Source organism: Siphateles boraxobius, unplaced genomic scaffold (assembly GCF_051911475.1).
Source record: "Siphateles boraxobius isolate OS27281-9 unplaced genomic scaffold, OSU_SipBor_1 26, whole genome shotgun sequence".
In the NCBI taxonomy this organism is placed as follows: Eukaryota; Metazoa; Chordata; class Actinopteri; order Cypriniformes; family Leuciscidae; genus Siphateles; species Siphateles boraxobius.
This window is the reverse complement of record NW_027508876.1, coordinates 27,860,057-27,876,270: the sequence shown is the minus strand read 5'-3', so window position 1 is coordinate 27,876,270 and position 16,214 is coordinate 27,860,057. Positions and strand designations below refer to the sequence as shown.

The 16,214-nt window shown below is 37.0% G+C and overlaps 2 protein-coding genes across 3 annotated transcripts in view; both read right to left on the bottom strand.

The window, feature by feature from the left end:
• The window catches only part of ift140 (intraflagellar transport 140 homolog (Chlamydomonas)), a 30,303-nt gene extending 24,425 nt beyond the window's left edge, over positions 1-5,878 (bottom strand). For both annotated transcript variants that reach the window (XM_077245396.1, XM_077245397.1), the window contains exons 1-10: positions 5,723-5,878; positions 4,935-5,092; positions 3,718-3,942; positions 3,513-3,634; positions 2,458-2,600; positions 2,204-2,379; positions 1,853-1,944; positions 1,627-1,733; positions 441-580; positions 92-295 (exon numbers count right to left, since the gene is read on the bottom strand). In XM_077245396.1, the coding sequence (XP_077101511.1) occupies positions 92-295; positions 441-580; positions 1,627-1,733; positions 1,853-1,944; positions 2,204-2,379; positions 2,458-2,600; positions 3,513-3,634; positions 3,718-3,942; positions 4,935-5,081 (1,356 nt within the window). In that variant the 5' untranslated portion in view covers positions 5,082-5,092; positions 5,723-5,878. The remainder of the gene's footprint in view (positions 1-91; positions 296-440; positions 581-1,626; positions 1,734-1,852; positions 1,945-2,203; positions 2,380-2,457; positions 2,601-3,512; positions 3,635-3,717; positions 3,943-4,934; positions 5,093-5,722) is intronic.
• A 1,139-nt stretch (positions 5,879-7,017) lies between these two features.
• Positions 7,018-16,173, bottom strand: telo2 (TEL2, telomere maintenance 2, homolog (S. cerevisiae)). Its single transcript, XM_077245395.1, has 20 exons — positions 15,611-16,173; positions 15,118-15,398; positions 14,435-14,503; positions 14,160-14,307; positions 13,856-13,958; positions 12,995-13,063; positions 12,753-12,894; positions 12,503-12,639; positions 11,142-11,236; positions 10,801-10,887; positions 10,620-10,708; positions 9,750-9,841; positions 9,546-9,662; positions 9,396-9,467; positions 8,784-8,948; positions 8,614-8,702; positions 8,405-8,504; positions 7,664-7,728; positions 7,471-7,586; positions 7,018-7,396 (listed from the first exon to the last, which is right to left on the bottom strand). Exons 1-20 carry the CDS (start codon positions 15,913-15,915, stop codon positions 7,284-7,286), a joined length of 2,454 nt encoding a protein of 817 aa, XP_077101510.1. The 5' UTR covers positions 15,916-16,173; the 3' UTR covers positions 7,018-7,283.
• Positions 16,174-16,214: the final 41 nt, after the last annotated feature.

Sequence of the window (16,214 nt, the reverse complement as noted above, 5' to 3'; positions counted from 1 at the left end):
TTACTATATGTTTGCAGAATGAGGTGATAATTAGAATGAGGAAAGACTAGAAAAGGGCTTTGTGTTAAAAGCTCCGGTGTGAATGTGTTACCTTGGTGACTTGCACAGCTCTGATGTGTGTGTCTGTGTGGAAGGTGATGTGTGTGTTGGTGTTGAAGTTGGCCAGACTGAGCTGTGTCGGTGTGAGCTGCACTGCTGCCATCTGCTGGCTGTAATGAGAACACATCACATGTTCTGACAGAATCACCACACAGCTGCTGCTGCAGACGGCCAACAGATGAGAACTCGAGCCCCACTGCAGACAGACAGACACGGGAGAGAGACTTCACACATGCTAGCAATTCGTGTTATATTTATAATGAGTTTGTATACATTACTGGTATAACTTTTCTTTCTTTTAACTGTAAATATCCCTGAATACACCTCAGAAGGTGCTGTACCTGTAGCTGTGAGATGTTTCCTTCCACCTCTGCTGGTGTCTGGAGTTTCCACTGTGTTTTAGTGTCACTTTTCTGATCACTCACCGTCACCATGTGCCACAGAGCAACACGACCCATGCTGGTACCTGCCGCAAGTACTTCTGCAAATGAAGATCAGATTAGTTCTGAATAAAAACACATAGCCTTAAACATTTCCTTATCCCATTCAAATTAAACATATAAGGCTGCACGTCAAGCATGTCAAAATGGTGAGCATAAAATCATGTTCATATTTACAAAATATTTTATCTAACTAAAGGTATATACAGTGCCTTCAAGCTATACATTTGATCAGCACAAGCACACCATGAGAATCAAACCAATCTGAAGTGTTGCAAATACAATGCTTTACCAGGTCATAAAGAACTCATTCTATCAAATATGATTTTTTGTTTTTGTTTTTGTTTCAAATAAAAATGTTCAACATTTTTGTGAATTCCTCCCCCCACCCCCCAGTAAAAATATATTTTAAACAAGATATACTTGATAAACAAAACTACATAATACTTTTTTTCTTGTTTTTGCAAAACATTAATCTAAATTTTGTATATCTAACACAAGTTTCTGCATAACAAATCTATTTGCAAATGGGGTAAGAAGATTAAACTTAAATCAATATACACTACTGTTCAAAAGTTTTAGATCGGTAGGATGTTTTAATACTTTTGAAAAAAGTCTCTTCTGCTCACAAGGCTGTATTTACTTGATCCAAACAGTAAAAACAGTAATATTGTGAAAAATTATTACAATTAAATAACTTTTTTCTATTTCATTATTTTAAAATGTATTTTTTTCCTGTGATCAAAGCTGAATGCATCATTACTCCAGCCTTCAGCATCACATGATCCTTCAGAAATCATTCTAATATGCTGATTTGCTGCTCGAGGAAAATTTACAGTATTATTATCAATGTTGAAAACAGTTGTGTACAATTTTTTTCCAGGATTCTTTTAATGAATAGAAAATTCAAAAGAATAGCATTAAAGCTTTTGTATCCTTGCGGAATAAAAGTATTTCTTTCCAAGCAAATAAATGTAATTAAAATTCTTCCTGACCAAAACTTTTGAACGGTAGTGTTAATGTTACAAAAGCTTTCTATTTCAGATTAATGATATATAAGATAGAGTTGTCACAGTGCAAGTCTTACGTTTAGAAACGCAAAAGGACACACAGTTGAGCAACTCTCCTTTCTCAAAGCCCAGAGACTCATCCAGCGACAGAGCGTAATGATCGTCCAACTCCACATCCCACAACCTACACACACACACACACAATCATCAGAACACTAAGAACATTTCAGGGCATCTGTTGAGAAACTATGAAATACTTGTATATACACTGTTAAACTGAACACAGAAGAATTTGATGTTAACCTGATGTGTTGTTCTCCTGATGCTGTGATGAGCAAACCGTTTTCTGTCCACACAATGTCTGTGTGCTGCCCACCTCTGCTACTGAGCTTCACCTGCACACACACCAGGGTTATTATAGTTAATTAAAACTAAAATAAAATATTAAAAAACAAACTTATTTTAAACTTAAACTTATTATTGAGATACTACAACAGTATCTTAATACTATTAAAATAACACTGACACTAACACACACACACACACACACACACACACACACACACACATCTGGTTTTTGCGGCAGTATACTGATATCTTATTGGCTGTTTTCATAAGCCCTTGTATATGAGGTGTTATCTGATTGTTTGTTACCTTACTGATCTCCTGAATGAACCCTTCTGGCCCAACACTGAACTGAGAGAGCAGCAGTGATTCAGTCACCACGGCGAGAACGGCTCTCCTCTTGGAGTACCACATCTTCTGTACCGCACTCTCAACAGACAACAACGCCACACTCCGCGCCTGCTCATCCACACTGTACACGCTCCCTAAAACACACACACACGGTTAGAACAAACCCAGAGCGGCTGCACATCATCATCGGTAAACGTCCTGCTGCCTCTCACCATCAGCTGCACTGATGTAGAAGGCCAGTCCTTCCTGCGATCCCAGCGCAAACACTGCTCCTTTATTGCTCTTCTTCCAGTTAAACATGTCCAGAGCGCTTTCATCCCCGCTAACAGCAGCGCGGGCCAGCATCGCCACATCCCTACAGAAATATTTAAATACACACAGTAGGATTCTTATACCAGATAGATACTTTCTTACCAAAGAAACTAACAATAAGAAGAGGATACACAGTGTAGCAACCCTTGTGAAAAAGAGGTAAACTGTAGGATACTTTTAAAAAGAGCACTTCTTACAGAAATAATATACTTTAAAAGAAACTTAAGTGCTAACTTAATGTAATGTTTTCAGACACTCAAATGCATGTTACTTGCAGTTGAAAGAAAAAGTGTTATAGTTTACATTTATATAAAATGCAATTAGCTGAAAATTAGATGGCTTTTTGACCCACTTAAGTAGCACTTAAATCTATCTTGATGTGTAATTATATAGGTACTTCTATTTTTTTTATATGGTTAAAGTGTACTGCCGAATATACTGACGTGACAAGCATTTAAGGTTAACTAAAATATATTTTAATGTCATTCCTATTAAAACTTGTCTGTTATGTATTTACATATATTTGTAATGACACATTTGTATGATCAAGTTGCAATTTAGTACACTGAAAGTATATTAACTTTACATGTAATATCAAAAAACAGTTACAATTATAATCGAGTACTTTATATGTGCTTTAGAATGTTAGTCAACGCATCAAAATAGGTATACTTATTTAAAGGATGATAAAAAATAATTGTTACATAATTATTTAAAGTGTACTTTAAGTACATTAAGTTTTTAAAATATACGCGTTTAAGGTACACAACAAGTGCACATTCAATACATTTAAGTGGACACTTTTTCCACAAGGGAAACTAAGATCAAAGACTTAAACAGTAATGATTCAAATGCAATTAAATTGAAATACAACTTAAAACTTCCTCTCTAGTCCAGCTGGAACATTACTGACACTAAACTGTTCATGGTATTGATGTGGTTAAATGAGACTCACTCAGCAGGAGCTGTAGGTCTGAAGATGCAGCACGTCAGTGGTTTACTGTAGTCATGTTTAATCAGAGGAGATCCCTGCAGTTTCCCTCTAGCGTCCACTCTCCACACCGCCATTACACCTGCCTGAAACATACACTCACTTAAGCATTTATTACATTATATATATATTTAAATATACGTATGCAATGAAGGTGAATGTGTGTGACCTGATCCCCCGTGACCAGTCTGCTGCCGTTACTGCTCCACTCCAGCACTGTGATGCAGGCGGTGTGTGTGTTGTTGGGCAGGGGTGTGTGTTCTCCGGAGGGGTGTGAGAGGAGAATGGTCTCGCCCGTCTCCCACCCCACCGCCAGCAGGGGTTTAGTCGGGTGCCACTGCAACAACGAAGGGCTGAATCCCCGTTCCACATGACACAGCTCAACATGCTCTCCCTATGACACAAACAGACACACAGACATTAAAGAGTACATTAAAACTCAAGGTCATCACTGATACTATTTCATAAAAGAATTGTGGACCTTTTTTATAAAATAAAACATTCAAATCTCTGGTTAACTATTTAATATTAAGTTAACCATTTACTTAGTTATGTTAGGTCTGAAATGATAAAACATTGATACTTACACTACTGATCAAACTTTAGGAATAATTAAGATTTTTTCATGTTTTTTAAAGAAGTCTCTTCTGCTCACCAATACTGCATTTATTTAATCATAAAATACAGTAAATACAGTAATATTATAATAAAAAGTAATTTACTCCTGTGATTAAAGCTGAATTTTCAGCATCATTACTCCAGTTTTCAGTGTCACATGATCCTTCAGAAATCATTCTAATATGATGATGCTCAAGAAACATTTCTTATTATTTTATTATTTTCAGGATTCATTGATGAATAGAAAGTAGCTAAAAAACAGCATTTATTTTAAAAATAAATCTTTTGTAACATGATGAATGCCTTTCCTGTCACTTTTTTATCAATTTAATGTATCCTTACTGTATTTCTTAAATGTAGCCTACCCCAAACTTTTGAATGTATATCACAGTTTCTGCAAAAAAATAAATAAAAAAAATGAAGCAGTAAATCATCATATTAGAACTGTTTCTGAAGGATCATGTGACACTGAAGACTGGAGTAATGATGCTGAAAATTCAGCTTTGATTATAGGAATAATTTACATCGTAAAAAATATGAACAAAACAGTTATTTAAATTGTAATAATTTTTACATTTTTGATCAATTAAAAGTAGAAGTAGATATCTTTCAAAAACATAAAAAAAATCTAACTGACCCAAACCTTTAAACAGCTGTGTATATACTGTATTGCTGAAAACATACATTATTGTTTATTTTATGAAGTTGTCTGAGTCTTGCAGAGAATGCATGAACAAACAGGCAGAGTGTGCAGAGATCATCTCACACCTGTTGCAGGTAAAGATCCACACAGCCGCCGCTGGAGGCATTCACAGAGCCCACGGCCAGCAAACACACACTGGAGTGCCATGAGATGAGGACCGCTGCTCCACTGCTGTCAGGGGCCTCCACACGATGATCAAAATACACAGCCATGACTTACAGATCTACAAAAATAATTATTAGACTGTATTCATATTATAAAGCACATCTTACAGCAGTCATCTGATTTTGATCATTTTAATTGAGAACCTAAATTTGACAGCTACTACATCTCTAGATTGTTTAGTGTGGCTAATTGCCCAAATAGAAAAGTACTGTGGTGGTACTATGGTACAGTGAAGGAATATGCTGATACCATGGTATTTTGATACATACTGTGTGTTTACCATATTCATACACAGTCGTATTTAAATGGTAATGTAGTGTCCTTAACATGTTTTCTTTATGGTAGTATCCAAAAACATGGTATTAGCTTGTTACTATGAGCAAAAATATGGTATTGGCATGTTACTATTAGCAAAACATGGTATTTCTACATGATAGTTGTGATTGCTCAAAGTTAACGGTTTGCTGCTCTGATAAAGTTGTAGATAAGACGCATTTCTACAGCTGGGGAAAATAGTGTGGAGATATCTTGTGCTTTTTTAAATGTCATTGGCGAAATGTAATGGAGAATGTCGTTTACATATGTTTAATGTTACGTTAGTAAATCTGCAGCTAGCTGTATTAGCTAATCCACACCGAGGCCTGCCGCTTTAAAAACACTTCAAATAACGACTGTTTAAATAATTTACCTGAGACCTCTTCCACTCAGCACTGCCGTTATGACCGTGTGTTTTTCTTGCAGCATATGTATGATTTTGACAATAAAAAAATGAAAATAGCCCTTCGAGGTTTACGACGCGCCTTTAGCCGTGAAGCGTCTTTTTCTGTTGCCCAGACAACGCCAAGAGGAAGCAGCGCGAAGGGGTGGGGCTAAACGGTGTTGCGTCTCAACCAATGAGGTGAAGCGAGTTATTGTGGTTTTAGCACATGTGATTCGGAGTCAGAACAAATCTGATCGGATTCATAGTGTATTAGGGTAACCAGGAGATTAGACATCACCAGAGTGAATTTGAGCAACAACAAAGTCGCCCTGAGTGAAATAGAGTTATAGATTTCTGTAACCTGTTACGCTGTTGTCGTTTTGCTGACCTTTCTGTATGTCTGTTGCTTTTCACATCAGAGCAAAATGCTTTCAAATATATTAAATAGAGAAGGTTAGACATCACTAGAGTGAATTTGGTTAACAATAATGCTATTCTATGTGAAATAAGGGGGGTAACGGATTTGGGTAATCTGTTACACTGCCAATTTTGGAATTGGTGAACTTGCTATTTGTATGTTTCTGTCCACATCAGACTAAAATACTTTCTAGGAAATAAATGTCTGTTGCTAAAATGCTTTTAGAGAAATATGCTTTCTAGTACATAAAATTGAGAATGTTAGGCATCACCAGAGTAAATTTGAGGAGCACTACAGACCATAATAATAATAACAACAACAACAACGTAAACTAAGAATTTAAACTCCCATCTTCCTCCGGATGGACTTGACCATTTTAATGTAACTCATGTATAAATAACAATCAGAAAAGTAAAACAAGAACAGAAAAAAATACAATCATAAAGACAGAGCAAGCAATAGCACTCAGAAAGCTTGTCTAATTTCATGAGCTACATTAGCCGGTTTGAATTGAAAATAAAAATTATTTCTAATTGCATTCATATTGCAGGGTCCAGAAGTATGAGATCACCCTTGAAAATGCCTTAATTTTACATTCTTTTCTAATTATTTTCTTTTTCCATCAGCACTGAAGCTCAGCTACATGAACAAAACCTGATCATCGTGTGTTCAATCATGATTTGAAAATATTTCAAATAGCATTTTTAACTTCAGTGTAAGCAAGAACCTCTGACCATCTGATCTAGAAATCTGTGTAGTAATCTGAGCTCGGTTTTACCATTTATAAAGCAATTATGGAGATTTTTCCCCAAAAAACCCGCACAGCACAAAATGTAAAAAATTGTTTCGAAAGCAGAAGCATTAATGTCCGTAAAGAGTTCTTTATTTTACAGTCAATAAAACTTTAATTACAAAAACAAAGTACATGAATCCAAAGAGCAATGCCACATAAATTATAGATGCATAAGGTCAGAATCATAAAATCTTACAGATCTTCACAACTCCAGACAAGCGTGTGATGTTATCAGCATCTCTATTGTTGCTCTGCAAAGTGTGCACAGCAAATTCTCCTGTTATTCTTGCCACGAGTGATAATACATCTCAGGCATCAGAAGTAAAGAGATGCACTCGTCATGTTTCCGTATCTGGGATCTGCAGCTGAGATTTGAGGTTTTTGTCCAACAATATTAAACTCTGTACCGCCAAACTCCTGCAGTCTGTGTCACAATCATTCTCTGCCACATCTGTACACAATAACACATTTATCAATAACAGGCAAATACTCACACATATTAAGAGTCATAAAAACAATCTCTACCTGCTAGCCAGGCTCTGGTCTCCATCAGGTCGTCACCGAGCTCGGTGAGTAAGTTCTCACTGGGCATGCTCAGAAACACAGCACAAACTGCAAACATAACACCCCTCCTCACCATCCTACAGTTAAAGGAAGAGAGAGCATGAGATGACATGTATATGCATATAATATAATGCATACTGAAACATAAACTTACTGGTCAGTGTGGAAGCGCACAACCCAAACAAAATCCAGCAGAGCTCTGCCCATTTGAGATGCAACCTGACAAAAAGACACCAATGATTATATGAAGGATATATCGCTCATAATAGGGTTGCATGATTTGAGAAAGAAAAATCAAATTGCAATTTTCTGATCAAAATTCCTTTTTAAAGAGACCATATTATGCCCTTTTTCAAAGTCTTGATTTTGTTTTTGGGCTCTACTAAAATAGTTTTTCATGATTGAATGTACAAAAAACACATTTTTTTTACTAAATAAAAACACGGGCGGATCATGAGCTGCTCATGAGTAAAACGCAGTGCCACGCTTCACTCTGAAAGACGCAGTGCATATACTTAATATTTAATTAAGTTGCAGCCTTTGCAATTTTATAATCACTCTAAATCCATATTGCCATTTTGCTTTTATTTCAATTAAATACACAGCCCTAACATTAATTTATTTAATTAGCATTCTATAATACTGCTCATAATATTTCTTCAATATGTGTACTGTGCACGGCATGCAAATCTTTTTTATGCACGGAAAACCCTATCATTTACCAAAAGGTGCAGTAAATATTAACATAGCATACTATGTTGGAAGACTGTATCCCACAATGCAATGTGCTTAATATTCCTAAATATTGCATTCATTTCCAAAATGATGAATGGAATGATGTTGGAAGACAGTGCACATATTTTGTAATACATATTGTGTTTGTGTATGCTTTTACAGGTGCATTGATGGCCAGGTGCATGAGCAGCCCAAGTGTGTGCAGCAACCTTCCTAGCACCAGATGATCACTCCCCAGAAGGTCAAAGGTCACCTGCGACCTATAAGAGACATGAAATCATTGCAATAATGTAAGCAATCGCTTGTTTATTTAGCACTATTCTAGATGATTGTCACATGGTTCTTCCCAATATTTAACCACTAAGAGACCTGTCATAGTTCCTGAGCAGCGGGAAGAAGAAAAATCCAGCGACTGGAGCATAACAGTTGGGAACAGCTTGGACGGGTTGAGTCCCACCCTGAGCAGAACAAACAGAACACATTATTAGACATCAAACCACTGTTGATGTGGAATAAGCACCTTTCTGAGGCGGTCTCACTTTGCTAATTCGTCTGGTTTTGCTCTGGATACGTTTTTCCACGATCTGCCGCCAGTGTGTGATGTCATCACATTGCTCTATAGCTGTTGCTGCAGTGATTGGCTGAGCTCCAGTGTGCTTATTCCTGATTGGCTCAGACAGTTCCTGGGCAGAGAGAGCAAGGACCTGGAAGAGTAGAGGTGTTAGTTTAGTGGTTGAGAATCAGGGATGCAAACACAAATGTTGCAGGTATTTCCTGAAGAGTTGACAATCTTGTTCCATCACAATAAAAACAGTAAGATTGTTAAATATAATTACAATTCAAAATAACTGTGTTCTGTTGTAATATATTGTAAAAGATTATTTATTCCAGTGATCAAAGCTGAATTTTCAGCATCATTACTCCAGTCTTCAGTGTCACATGATCCTTCAGGAATCATTCTAATATGATGATTTGCTGCTCAAGAAACATTTGTGATTATTATCTAGTGCTGCTCTCTAGATATAAGCATCAGTAATTAAAACACCTTAATCTAATCTAACATTTAACTATCATTGCAAACATGAATTATGAATAAATGTGGCATTTTAGGATGAAAGTATGTCAGTTGTCTGTTTTGATATTAGTCTGACCTCCAGAATGTCCAGTCTCTGTCTCAAGTTGTAGTTGAGAGAGTAGAACTCTGTCGTCCAATAATCTACAACCTACAGAGAGGAAAAAGGTCACTTGCATATGCATCTATGTAGAGCTGAGCTGATGTACTCATCTGTTTGATGTCTCACCGGTTTAATGTCGGTAACAGTGAGGGCCACCATGGCGTTCTGCCGTAACGAGTGGAAGAGTGGCGTGTTGAACCTGTCCTCCAGGTGGAGCAGCACTTTACTGAACTGCACACTGACCTAAACCACATACACACAGACAAACCAATGAGTAATGAGATACTCAAGAGTTTTAGTCATTAAAAGTCTGCTGTGATGACCTCTGACCTCTTGTGTGGCCTTCACGTTCTTCCGAAGAAGAGACTCCAACACTTGCAGACTGAGTTCAACCCGGTCAGCATCATCAGACGACATTAACGCTGCAAAGAAAACATACGGCTGATACAATAACCGCAGAAAATATTCTCAGATAAAACATGAATTATAACTAGACAGTTCTTTGATTCCAGGGTTATTAAAGCTAAAACTATTAAAACATTTTTGATAATTGAAATAAAGCAGAAATAAAATAATGTATAAATATTAGATGAAAACATTTTTTTGTAGTTAAAATCTTTTAAAGTTTAAAACTAAAAAAATATATATACACACATTGTTGCAAGTTGTATCCAAAAGAATGTCCGGTCAAGGAAAATTTAGATCTTCACCCTTTATTCGAACATTATATAAATATATAGAGCTTTTTTTTCTTTCTATTCTTTCTTTTTTTTTTTTTGCAAAGTAAAATAAAACCCGTAGCTGAAGTTTGCCTTTTTTGCCAACTATTTTTTGTCAGATAAATACCTTAACCAAGTTTAGTGTTTTGTTCTTCCCTCATATTTAAAAAATATAAAATATTTTCCTCATATTTTGATGGCCACTACTGTGTGTGTGTGTGTGTGTGTATGTGTGTGTGTATATAATAGATGAAAAATGGTAGTAATAATAATATATAATAAATAAACTTAACCTACAGTAAATAGTAATAATAACATTTTAGACACATAAGAAAATTACTTAAATTTAAACTAAAAATAAATTGAAAACTGAAAGTATAAAAATAAAATCTAATTAATCTATCTACCTATAATCTAACTAACTAAAATCTAACTATAAAAGTACACAAATAATTTAAAATTATTTTTGATTTTAGATCACCTTCCAGACAGTCCCTGACATAACGGGGCGGAGCTGATTCCTTCTTCTCCTGATCAGCTGACATGTCATATGGAGTCAGATCATCATCACTTAAAAAAGAATAGTGATGTCATTTCAAGATAAATGTTATTAGCGAGAAAGGTACAGTTCTCATGTGTTTTTTAGGGTAGTGTAGATTTACCTGTCCAGTTCAGAATCACTCCCGCGACCCGGCTCTGATGACACTGACTGACCTGCTGAACCATGAACTTTGGGCTCTGGTTGAAGACTGGAACAAATTACAAGTAATACAGATGTCAGAAAATAAGTTACACTTAGTAAAATTGCATTGTCAGAAAAAACAAACAGAGAAGTCACATCAGTATACAAGTCACAACTTATGCTTGTTTTATTCTTTTGTGAATACTGTTAAATAAGATTTGTTGCAGAGTGAGGGGAAAAGCTGCGGCACATTTCAAACTCAACTAATATACCAGAAATTATGGTAAAGAAAATACTAAAGTGAGGCGTGAGTGCTTCGACCTGCTGGAGGCATCAGGCTGATGTTCCTCGTCGTCCTCAACAGATGGAGACTCTATCAATGACTTCAGCTCTCGAATCTCCTCATCCAGCTCATACTGACACAGAACAACAGCTTCATTAGCATTAAAACAGTCAAACGTTTCATTCTCTCTCTATGAGACACACAGGGAATGAAACATTAATATATCTCAAGTTCACAGTTGTAATGATGGGCACATATAAAACTTTAGCTTGCTGCAAATATGCAAGATGCTTTCGGGTTTGTTAAGGATCAGTAATTTATCATCAGAAGAGGTTTTCATTGGCTGTGTCTGAAATCGCCCCTATACCCCTATTAAACAGGACACTATTTTAGAGGACAGTCATTTGTAGTGGTGTCCGAAGTGGTGTCGCGTCTGACCCCAGATCATGTCATCAATGATGCAATGCAATGATCTTTCTCAACAAAAATCAGTAGACTGGTGTAGAAGTTGTATGTGAGTTATTAGTTATTTTTTATGAGGCTTTGTTAAGTAGCCTAGCCTAATTGATTGTTACTGTAGGTAGGCTATAATCTCTCTCACCCTCTTTCTCGACTCCGTTCTCGGATAGTTTTGAGTTACATTTTGACAAAACCTGTCAGATCTAAGAATTATTATGTTTTTGGTTAAGTTATTGTTTAACATGATTTTTTTTTTTTATTTATTATTTTGGAACAAACGAGGGTCTCTGTTTAAGAACGCCAACTCGCAGCTGCAGGTTCCGTTGCTTTCGAGCACCGCCGCGCATATATCTTCAAGTTTAGCCTAACCGAACGTCCAGTTTTACTGCCACAAGTTGATCATTTTGTAATAAAGATCTAATCGAGGAAAAACACAATGTATGTTTGTATTTTCATTGCATTTTTTAATTTATAAAAAGTTAAATAAATAATGAATTTGAATATAAAAATATTAATGATTAATCGATAGTCGATCGTTAATTCTCCCGACGATCGACTAAGAAAATTTAATCGAATGCCCATCCCTAGTCCGAAACCATAGTGGTACAGTCATACAGGTATACATTTTTTATTAAAATTTGTATTTGATTATTACATTGTTTAATTAAGGTTTATACATAGTTTTCATGACAGATTTCAAGATACATCTTTTCATTACTACTGGAGCTGCCAGTTTGCTAAGTTTCAAATGAATATTAAACAACAAGTGTGCAAAAGCGACAGCCCTTCCGGTGCACCGAGTGTCCGAATTCACTCACTCATTTTCATTCAAGTGTACTACATTAGTGGAGTAATGTAGGGAATAGTAAATAATGGTATAGGGGCGATTTCAAACACAGCAATTGTTAAAAAACAATGTTTAAAAGTCCAAATGTCTCACCTGAAATTTTAATTGTGATCCAGGTGTGTCTAATTTAAGGCTAAGACACTCGCCCACGACCATACCCATCCGACGAATACGCACAATATTGCTATCCAGACGACACTGGACACCTCCCAGCATGCACTGCAGCATCTCTGTTGAACAGAAAACCTCATTATACACTAGAACGGAGCAGTTAAAAGTCTGGGGAGTGGAAAAATTTCTTGGATACAAGTTTATTTGAGATCTACAAACACTTGTGCATTACCTTGTCGTAGTTCTTGTATTTCAGAATCGGTGAGTAAAGCCACACACAGCAGTAAAGCTTTACTGACGTACAGCTGCTGTTCCACAGATGTGTGTTTCACGGCACTGCTGTTACACCACACCTGACACACACTCCGAAGGACCTACACACACACACCAATTATATCTTCTCATTAAGCAACTTCTTTTGCATTTCATACAAAGAATACTCATTAGCAAAACTAACACGTTAGATCATCAAACCTGTTTAAGGAGCATCCGGCGCTCAGAATCCAGAGACAAATAACCAAGAACAGACTTTACCAACCGAGTCTGAGATCAAGGGGACGGGGAGAACGAGAGACAGGTAAAATGAGAAATGTCAATTCTGTGCAATATCCATGTCATGCAAATAAAGAACATCTTATTAATCTCAAGCATATGTGCACTATCGTTCAAACGATTGTGGTCAGTAAGATTTCCTTTCAAGAAATTAATGCTTTCATTCAGCAAGGATGCATTAAATTGATCAAAAGTGACAGTAAAGACATTTATAATGTTACAAAATATTTCTATTTCAAATAAATGCTGTTTATTAGAACTTTCTATTGATCAAAGAATCCTGAAAAATCCCCCAAAATCTGACACTGAAGAATGATTTCTGAAGGATCATGTGACACTTAAGAATCGAATAATGATGCTGAAAATTCAGCTTTGATCACAAGAATAAATTGTATTTGAAAAATATATTACAATGAAAAGCAGTTATTTTGAATTGGCAAAATATTTCACAATATTACTGTTTTACTGTATTTTGATCAAACAAATATAGCCTTGGTGAGCAGAAAAGACAATAAAAAAATCTTAGCGACCCAAAACTTAAATTATGCTTTTAAAATTGAGAAATTATGGTATCTGAATACCATGGTACTTTGATGTAAATATGAATGACCTGAATACCATAATAATGTACCATAGTATTTACATAGGATCACTTTTATGATGGTGCCCAAAAACTAAGGTATTACTTTTTAGTAAAGGTTGTAAGATTTAAAAGAAGCATTCTTGTTTATTAATAATATGTTCCGCGGTTAGAGACATTTAATCTTTTCTGTTGCCACTCACTGGGTGCTGGTACTGCTGCAATAACAGTTTATGAGTGAGAACAAACTGAGCTTTCTTATTGGTCACCACCAGGTTTCCCATCAGCCTGGATGCAGCAGTTGCCCTGAAACACACATTTCAGTTAGAGTTGAATAACACACACACACACACACACACACACACACACACACACACACACACACACACACACACACACACACACACACACACACACACACACACACACACACACACACACACACACACAAACTAACAAACAACTACTACATTCTGCTCTCTGGAATCAAGCACACTTGTCTCTTACCCGCTGAGGCAGCGTATGAGTCCTGTGATGACACACTCCGTACACCTCTCCGGAACATTCTCCAGGAGTCTCTGCGTCACACGCTGCCACAGCGGGTCCACGCGGGTCAGAGACGAGAGCCGGGGGGCCAGGATTTCAAATATCTGAGCTACAAAAACAAGCACACAGAAACTAATGCAGGTCGACATATAATTCAGTGGAAATATGAAAATAAACAAATGAGTTTCACTACAATCAGTGCAGCTAACCTATAAAAGTTTAAAAAAGAAACTTACAGCTGTATCCTTGGATACACACTTTTCCCAACACCTGAGCAACAAACTCGAGAGAGCAGTCCCGTCCCGCTACACCACAGAGAAACACATGAGTGAGACAAAATAAAACAGATAGACAATAACAATATGCATTCATATATGCAGTGGTCGCAATGAAGCATTAAAATATGCAGTGGTCACATTAAAATATGCAGTGGTTGCATTGATGCATTAAAATATGCAGTGGTTGCATTAATATAATAATAATAATAAAACTTTATTACAGACTCACCGGTCCAAATAAAAACAAACAAGACAGTACACACAATACAATACAATATAATAAAAACAAATACAACTTCAGAGTAGTAATACCGTGTAGTGCTAAACTTGATATTGGTCAATGCCACAATTATATAATTCTCTGAGTTATTCAGCCGACATATAAATTTGTACATAACATTTCTCAATGTGGCTTGCAGAGTATTAACACCTGCAGCCACAAACATCTCACTGGCACTACACCAGCGTGGTCTTCTCAGCAGAATGCATTGATGCATTAAAATATGCAGTGGTTGCAATGATGCATTAAAATATGCAGTGGTTGCAATGATGCATTAAAATATGAAGTGGTTGCAAAGACGCAATAAAAATATGTGTTCCTTCTTTTATTTAGAAGTATCTCAGCCCTGAACATGTGATACCTCTGAGAGCGCGGCATGTCTTCTCCAGTGTGTCCAGTATGCTGGCGGCCAGCAGTGGGTAGTACTGCTGTGGCAGGAAGGCGTCAGGTGTGTTTGTGTGCAGATGGTTGGAGGTGATGGAGGATAAAGCTGCAAGGTGGCCAATGATGATCTCTCTCAGCTGATGAGTCTCTGCATAGGAACCCCCTCCCTCACATCTGGACCACAGCAACACCTGGAGACGACCAGCAGAGAGGAACTTCTCCAGTACAGACACACATCGCTCAAGACCCGCACTCTCACTGTGTGTACGAGACAGAACACATCATGAGTATATCATTTAAACCTGTCCATCAAAGGCAAATTTATGAATAATTAATACATAATAAAGGATATCTTAGATAGATAGATAGATAGATAGATAGATAGATAGATAGATAGATAGATAGATAGATAGATAGATAAAGATAAACAGATAGACAGACAGGCAGATCTTGATGTCGCTCACACACACCCTGTGGAGCTGATGGTGTCCAGCAGAAGCAGGAGTGTTTGGTCCGGTGGACCCCTGAGGAAGATCTCATCCCAGAGCTTCTTGATCTCCTCAACATCATCATCATCACGTGATCTGTTGAACCAGTGCGAGCTCTGCGCACTCACCAGCACCTGCAGCGCGCGAGTGTAGTGTAGGCGCGTGAACTCGCCGTCCTCCAGGTAGTGCGTGAGTGTGCGCAGCGCGTGCACGATCTCCCCGGAGTCTCGTGAGCTGGAGAGAGTCCTCAAACACGAGCACACCTGCATTCGCACCTCGGACCCCATGACGTCACGGAACCTAGGTTTAGTTTAATGCAGCATCACTTTGACAACATAATATGCAAAATGTCACTGTGTGCATTTGGCAGTTGGACTCTTTATGAATAGCAAAATGTAATATAAATTATATAGTTACAGCGCCTCCTGCCTTCAGTTTGTTGAATGTTTAAAGTCATTCAGATATAGCAAAATATGAAATAACTCGCAGCATAAGTAGTGTTGACAAACCCATGTGATTGCGCTCTAAAACGTGTCCGTGTAGATGCAGACAGACAGAACAAAGGTTCCTATCGAAAACCATTTAT